At 46.0% G+C, this 8,260-nt stretch overlaps 1 protein-coding gene across 1 annotated transcript in view; it reads right to left on the bottom strand.

Moving 5' to 3' along the window:
* Positions 1-652: 652 nt before the first annotated feature.
* Positions 653-8,260, bottom strand: part of LOC109463095 — a 20,450-nt gene continuing 12,842 nt past the window's right edge. Inside the window, exons 12-20 of the mRNA XM_019759806.1 lie at positions 7,578-7,991; positions 6,597-6,811; positions 5,935-6,361; positions 4,653-5,502; positions 4,119-4,279; positions 3,253-3,418; positions 2,339-2,443; positions 1,272-1,529; positions 653-993 (exon numbers count right to left, since the gene is read on the bottom strand). Coding sequence (XP_019615365.1) covers positions 657-993; positions 1,272-1,529; positions 2,339-2,443; positions 3,253-3,418; positions 4,119-4,279; positions 4,653-5,502; positions 5,935-6,361; positions 6,597-6,811; positions 7,578-7,991 — 2,933 coding nt within the window. The 3' untranslated portion in view covers positions 653-656. The remainder of the gene's footprint in view (positions 994-1,271; positions 1,530-2,338; positions 2,444-3,252; positions 3,419-4,118; positions 4,280-4,652; positions 5,503-5,934; positions 6,362-6,596; positions 6,812-7,577; positions 7,992-8,260) is intronic.

Genomic DNA, 8,260 nt, shown 5'->3' with positions numbered 1-8,260 from the left:
TGAGCGGAACTCCGTAAATAATTTCATCAGGTTGGTAATTTAAATGGTAGTGATAAAAAGAACTTTGCTATTCTGTGAGAGGAACTGTTCTACAATAAGAAGTTTTGTCACAGAAATGATGGATTAATTCATGAATTTATTGGCTGATTGATCAATATTAATTTGGCTCGGGGAGGGATGTCCTTAACCCAGCTGACATGCCCTTTAACCAGCTTGGTGAAAGTAAGGCCACACCAATTTAATTTCTTGGTTAACGGATTCGCCCGCTTCATTTTTTTTCTGATTTGCAAATAAAAATAATAATTCAGAATCAACTGCAAAATGCTCATATTTTGCCCTGCCTGAACAGTTTAAAAACAGTCCTTTTCATCCTTGTTGTTACAGTTATTCCATCTTTCAATGCAATGGTATCATTAAAAGTTCAAAATTCATTGTTTAAATTTTGAACCAGCTTGGTGTGTTGACTTCATGGCTCCTATCGTACCATTTTGGACCATAATAGGATGCCTAGGCCTGTTTTATTCAATTTTTTTTCGCCCGCCCGCTCCATTATTTTTCTGAAAAAATCCGTTTACCAAGAAATTAAATTGGTGCGGCCTAAAGGGTCTGTTTTAACCAAGGCGTTTCTACCTGCACGTGTTTCTTACCTCCGGGGTCTACTCCAAGTCGTTAACCACGTCCTGGCCGTACTCCTCAGGCTCGATGTACCTGACGTCGTTGGTGTCTAACCCGCCGCCGGGCCCGGCGTTCTCCTCCCGGTAGATGTCCTCCTGTTCCCCGCGCAGGGTGAGGTCCTCCTCCGACGGGGTGAGGTCCTCCTCCGGCGGGGTGAGGTTCTCCTCCGGCGGGGTGAGGTCCTCCTCCGGCGGGGTGAGGTTCTCCTCCGGCGGGGTGAGGTCCTCCTCCGGCGGGGTGAGGTCCTCCTCCGGCGGGGTGAGGTCCTCCTGTTTCCCGCGCAGCAGCTCGAGGAGGTCGCGGGCTTCCTCAGCCACCCTTGTGAACAATAAAGGCTTGTGATTAATCTCATACCTCGTGCGCCTGCTGAACAAGTCACAATGAACCGTCTATTAAAACTGTCTACAGTTTCAAATGCCATAGTTTTGTCCTGGATATTTACAAAGTTGAGCCAATCGCGACCTCTGAAGTTTTAATTAATACCTGATTATTTGGTAGTAGCTACATGTACTGCTATTGTTTGCTCTTGTAATTCATATCTGTTCGGGTATACTGAAGATATTAGTTTTACAGGAACCAATTTTATGTTAGCTCACCGCTCAAGTTCATTCTCGGCGTTTTGGTCTTCAAATTCTCGACCAGACATGACGACGTTCTCTCCTTCCAGCGACTCGGGAATGCCGCGAGAATTCGACTCCAAGTCGTTAACCACGTCCTGGCCGTACTCCTCAGGCTCGATGTACCCGATGTCGTTGGTGTCTAACTCGCCGCTGGGCCCGGCGTTCTCCTCCCGGTAGATGTCCTCCTGTTTCCCGCGCAGCAGCTCGAGGAGGTCGCGGGCTTCCTCAGCCACCCTTGTGAACGATAGAAGAACTTTATTGCGCGACAATTGCACATGGTACAATGTATGGCAAACTACATAAAGAGAGTAACAAACAATAAAATGTGTTGAACAATACCTAATGTCGAATAAAAACCTAACATATCTATATCATAATCATTCAAATAATAAGGGCTAGCACAAGTCTTTGATAAAGTGTTACAATCGTGTGGGCTAATCACAAGATTGGGTATTTTTTCTTGTGAAAAAGCATTCCTTTATATATCTACCTATTTTTGCGTTGTGGGGACCATTACATGTAAAGATATACCCAAATCTGTCTCCAACATCGAGACTCTTGAAATCTATTGTACTTTATTCGAGAAATGTAAATAGCTTGTTACGTATAACATCATATACAATAAAGGCTTGTGATTAATCTCATACCTCGTACGCATGCTAAACAAGTCACAATGAACCGTCTATAAAAACTGTCTACAGTTTCAAATGCCATAGTTTTGTTCTGGATATGTACAATGTTGAGCCGACTTTTGAAGTTCTAATTAATACATGGTAGTTACATGTTTAAAGTTAAAACTTTTGTTCCAACACAAAAAATTCTCTCACCTAGAGCTTTCGACCAGACACTCTGGTCTTCACTGGGTCAGTCTATTGAGGAAGACCAGAGTGCACTGGTCGAAAGCTCTAGGTGAGAGAATTTTTTGTGTTGGAACAAAAGTTTTAACTTTAAACATGTACTGCTATTGTTTGCTCTTGTAATTCATATCTGTTCGGGTATACTGAAGATATTAGTTTTACAGGAACCATTTTACGTTAGCTTACCGCTCAAGTTCATTCTCGGCGTTGTGGTCTTCAAATTCTCGGCCAGACATGGTGGCGTTCTCTCCTTCCAGTGACTCCGGGAGGCCGCGAGAATTCGACACCGACCTTGAGAACATGACATAGAGACATAGTGACAAAGTTTAATCCTTTCATTTCGTATTGAAACTACGACTAAAACTTTGTAACTATGCATTATACCAACACAGCTTTCATTCAACATAGAGACATGTAAGAAAATAATTTGCATCAGAAACATCGGGACACTTCTACCGAATTCAGAAGATTATCACAGATCGGCGCAGAACATAGAAAACTAGTGGCCAGGTCCTCGCTGATACCTGACCAGCCGAAATTCACCAATTTCACACTTCCCATAATGCCTAGTAACGGTCACGGATATGACGTAAGAGCACCCCCTCCCCCTTCCTCGATGTAATATTTCCAACAAGTTCTATCGACAAACTGGTCAACCATTGTTTTGAATTATTTCTCTAGTATAAAGCGCTTGCCATAATAGCATTTTTGTTGGAATTAGAGAAAATGACGTACCTTCTATCGTTCTAATATACGTAATGCGACAGTGCGAGTAGGAGAGCCAACAAAAATGCAATTATGGCATGCGCTTTATACTAGAGAAATAATTCAAAACAAAAGTTGACCAGTTTGTCGTTAGAACCTGTTGGAAATATTACATCGAGGAAGGGGGAGGGATGGTATTACGTCATATCCGTGACCGTTACTAGGCATTATGGGAAGTGTGAAATTGGTGAATAGGAACCTTAGGTTACATGTAGTAAAGCTGGATTTGGGATTCATGGTGAAACCGTGTGCTTACGGTATGGTTAGTTGGTGCAATGGATAAATGTTTTGGGGGAACGAATGAACCGACTATTCTACACGAGAAAACCACCTACTCCTGCCACTTGGTCAGGTCCATCTGAGACAGAGAGGAGCACGCCACCCTTTCGTTCCCAGTCTGTGTGGGCAGCATGAAGACGTCCGGCTGCATGTGTGTGGTGCCGTCCGTGTTGTCGCACAGGATCCGGGCCAGACTGGTCTTCCTGATCTCAGCAAGTTGGGCTGGAAAAATTGGGAAACGGAAAAAAATGAATATCATCATTCTGAGATGCGTCCACTGACACCAGACCTAATCTCCAAGCAGATTCAGTAGGGCAATGGGACTTATGTATACAGGCTGCCAATGGGTACAGGCGACTAACATAAAGTCCCCTTGTTCCACCGAATCTGCTTGGAGTTTACACCAGACCTTCATAGTCTTGTATGGCTCAATCATTTTTGGATCCTTCTGATGAGTTCAGCTAGAAAAAGTGCAAAGAATATCTGAATGAACTTTATTGCTCAACAATCGTACAAGGTACAATGTATGGCAGTAATACAACAATACTACAAAACTTTACTTACTACAAACTGCTATCTAAACAGTATTTGAGTTACCATATGGCCATGTGTTGATGATTATGTTCTCGCTTATGGAATAAAGTGCACAAAAATTGGCCTACATGAACAGATACGGTAGTTGGACATGACAACAATTCATGGAATGTATCGTACTGTGTACCAGATTGGGTGAAGTGTCTTAGTAGTAATAGTCTGTAACAATGTATCTCTTTCTTTTCTATAGGTGGGACAAGTCATGCATAACAAAATGAAATTCATCTTCAATACCCTCAATGTACATGTTGTATAAAAGGTCCTTAATTCCAGTACAAACATTTTTTTGCCCTATGAAATCAGGAGGGTAAGTTTAGCTTTAGCCAACCTGCTGTAAACTGCCCGCGGTTCTCGAACCAGAAGCGGTCCCCCTTGCGGAGGGCCTGGAACTGCAGGCCGATCAGACAGGCGAAGGTTGGACCGACGACACCGCCCGGCACGGACTCCTCGGCAAGACCCCCCACGAACACGTCGATGTCGTCCACGTGGCTGTGCGAAACGAGACACGTGCAACATTAGAAATAGTTAACAGCCACTACATATATGACAATCAGCAATATATCAACATGGTTCAAAGTGTTTCCGTTCTGGAAACGTTTGTTCACTGTACATGTTTCTAAAGTGATGCTTGACTAGAGAAAATACAACATCATAAATTTGTAGAACAGAACCACCACCTTAAAGTTTACTCTCCGTGTAAACAGTATTTGAAAATCTCTTCAGTATGCTTGCTAACAAACTCACCTACAGATACACATTTGAAAATACGGGCGCTCTTATACAGCTGTAAAAAAAAAAAACCTCTATAATGTACTGGTACATACACCTCTATGGTAACATGTTTAACTCGTAGAAGCCGCACCTGTACAGCTTCTCCAGTCTCTTTCGGCTGAAACCGTCTGGGATTTCAGACGCCAGTTCGTCGAAGCTGTTGGCTCTGGGCAGGCCACACCTCACCCTCCAGGCGTTGTAGCCGGGCAGCCCGTGGTCTCTGCCCCGCTGGATGTTCAGCGCCGCCAGGTCCAGGCCGAGCGACCCGGGAGGATCCGCAAACAGCTGCTTCGTCAGGCTCGAGACCATGAACCGGGTGAAGTCCTGATGGGGCTGGGCGGTCAGTCCCCGTAGGATGGAGTCCGGGCCGCCTTGGTCGTTGTTGAAGATGTGGGATGGAGTGAAGAAAGCAAAGGCCAGCCGAATTGGGCACGCGCTGGCCTCGTTGAAGTCCGGATCATAGCGTAGGAAAAGGTTATCAACCAGACTGTGGCCGAACCGGTAGGCTGCCGTGGCGAAGACGTTAGAGATGGTGGGGTTCACGCTCGCGTCGTACCCAGAGAAGAACCCGCTCTGGAGGAGGGTCAGGTGAAACTTGGTCATGGCGGCCGGACCGAGAACGTGAGGAAGGTCCTCCCCGTACGTGATCTTCTGCATCAGCGCGCCCACGATCTTCCTGGTCTCGAAGAACACCCGATCGTCGTCCCAGTGCGGGTTGAGTTGGGAGAGCCGCCTGGCGATCCTGTTGTGTTCCCGCAGGAAGACGGTGTGCATGGAGGTCAGTCCCGGCTGCTCGTTCACACGGATGTCCCCAGCCTGCGAGCACGTCTCGTTCCCGGGAGACTCGGCACACGGAAGGCCGCCCTCTTTTGCGCCAGGCAGGAGCTCCATCTTGTTTTCGTCCGCAGGGTTCGGTCTGGACTTCAGCAGGCCGCGCGCTCCTGGGAAAACAATAGTGACCAATAGGCGTACTTTAGACTAAAAGCTTGACTGGCTCCGAACATGACATATATATTGCTTAAGTTTCTTAAAGAAATGACATTGCTTAAGTTTCTTAAAGAAATATAAAAGTTTCTTAAAGAAATATAAAAGCGATCAACACAATGTTAACGTTTTAACGGATTCCGTCGGGATGGATAAAGATATGTTAATGATAAGATAAGATATGGCCCGACAGAGCTAAGGCCAGAGTGGAAAACTTTGGTCTCTGATACTGGAGATTAAATGTTAAGTAGTATACCTTTCCCCATTACTACACAGAGAAGTCCCGTTTGCCAACAGATTAACCTGCACTTACGAAGATAATCACAAGGAGACATGTCGTAGGAAGTGGTTCAAATGTCGTATTTTAGATAAAAGTTTGAGAGACTCACCGGAGCCGGGTGTCGGGGTGGCTGGACAACGATACTGACCACTGACGGCCTGACCCACAACTTGGATGTTAGCGGTTGCCCAGTCAATGACGTTGCCATGGTGATTACAGAACGCCGACCAGTCCGCCCCTACTTCAGCTGGAGACAGCACGCGGTCCCAGAGGTTCACCTGTGACAGTTCTCCGCTAAACGCTTGATTTCTGGCGAACCCTCCCCCAACTCGGTCTTGCTCCTGTGCGAGGATCAATGTACCACCGCTGCGCACTCTTCCACCGCTGCGAAATCTCGAGCCGCTATTCTTCAGCACACCGTCAGCGAAGACCTGCCAAGAGCCATCACTGCTGCGCCAGGTAACACATAAGGCGTGCCGCGCGCCGTCCCACACTGGCAAGGGACCCAGGACAACTTCCTGGCCTTGTATATACAGCTGAAAAAGATAGATATTTTAATTATGACATGGGAAGTTTCATTTGCTGTTGAGGACATGCGGCACCTACTACTTGAGACAATAATGCGTCAACGAGACTATCACATTGGTGTGTGATGAATACCAAAAGAAAACTCGTCTAATGCGTATCTTGCAGGTAAAAGCATTTAATCAGTGACGGCCGGCGGGTTATGCCACCAGAACTGGAAGCTATCAAACAGAATTGTACACGTACCTTAAAACCGCGCCCTCCCTTATTGAAGACGAGTAGCTCGTTGGCCTGTTGCGTCACAGCGTAGCTGACCAAAGCTGCGTCGCTGCTGGAGCTCATGTCGGTGCGCATGTGCAGACATAGTGTAAAACTCCGTAAGTCCTGAGACAATGGCGTCATCAGCCTGACGTAGTTATTGGTGCTGCGCGGAGAGGGGAAGGTTGTTCTCTTCTGGTCACCTGGTGGGGATGGAACGGCAACATTGTCAAACTTGGGACTTTTTCATTTACCTGTATATTGAGTAACCCACTCACCAAACTTTGACCGGTCATTTTTCCTTGTTCAGGAATACTGACCTCCGTACGTCTCACACGTGGCTTCATGGAAACAAGTGCACATGTAGTAGTAGGTCAAAGGTAACATTACTGTCAGAAAGGAGTGGGTTTGCATTTCCAAAGCCATATCCGATCTAACGTAATTCAAACCCAACACGTTTACATTAGTAGTGTTATGAACAGAATTTCTCTACACTGATTTCGATTGTATTTGCTTCCTATCATTGCTTAATCCATTTATCTATATCAATAAGTTTTTTAATAACGATTGCAGCAACACTCTTTCATAAAATAGTTACAATAATCATGAAATCAATGGCAACATTGCAAAAAGTGGTGAAGATTATAATGATCGATGGTTACATCAAAATGGAGCCTTTTAATTGGTCAGCGCCATCTGGCCATATGGAAATGTCTCTTAAATTTTTGTCGGCTGAGTGACAGGTTGACCTGACATCATGACTCATAACATCTAAACAAAGGGTATTTGTCAAACCAGCTCAGCCAACTCACTTATTAAAGGGGAGACTGCCCCCCACGAGAGTTTTTGGGGTGCAAAAAAAAGGGGAATTTATCAAATAGGTTGAATGATTTGCCGGATGAGTTTGCCGGCAGATTTACGTCTGCTTACAAAGACTATGTCAAACAACAGTTGTATGTAGAAACTCACCGGAGCCGGGTGTCGGGGTGGCTGGACAACGATACTGATCACTGACGGCCTGACCCACAACTTGGATATTAGCGGTTGCCCAGTCAATGACGTTGCCATGGTGATTACAGAACGCCGACCAGTCCGCCCCTACTTCAGCTGGAGACAGCACGCGGTCCCAGAGGTTCACCTGTGACAGTTCTCCACTAAACGCTTGATTTCTGGCGAACCCTCCCCCAACTCGGTCTTGCTCCTGTGCGAGGATCAATGTACCACCGCTGCGCACTCTGTCACCCCTGCGAAATCTCGAGCCGCTATTCTTCAGCACACCGTCAGCGAAGACCTGCCAAGAGCCATCACTGCTGCGCCAGGTAACACATAAGGCGTGCCGCGCGCCGTCCCACACCGGCAAGGGACCCAGGACAACTTCCTGGCCTTGTATAAACAACTGAAAAAGGTATATATCTTAATTATGACATGGGAAGTTTCATTTGCTGTTGAGGACATGCGGCACCTACTACTTGAGACAATAATGCGTCAACGAGACTATCACATTGGTGTGTGATGAATACCAAAAGAAAACTCGTATAATGCGTATCTTGCAGGTAAAAGCAGTAAATCAGTGACGGCCGCGCGGGTTATGCCAGACCTGGAAGCTATCAAACAGAACTGTACAAGTACCTTCAAACCGCGCCCTCCCTTAT

Source organism: Branchiostoma belcheri, unplaced genomic scaffold (assembly GCF_001625305.1).
Source record: "Branchiostoma belcheri isolate BF01 breed outbred unplaced genomic scaffold, Haploidv18h27 scaffold122, whole genome shotgun sequence".
Taxonomy (NCBI): Eukaryota; Metazoa; Chordata; class Leptocardii; order Amphioxiformes; family Branchiostomatidae; genus Branchiostoma; species Branchiostoma belcheri.
This window is presented reverse-complemented; position numbering and strand designations above follow the sequence as displayed.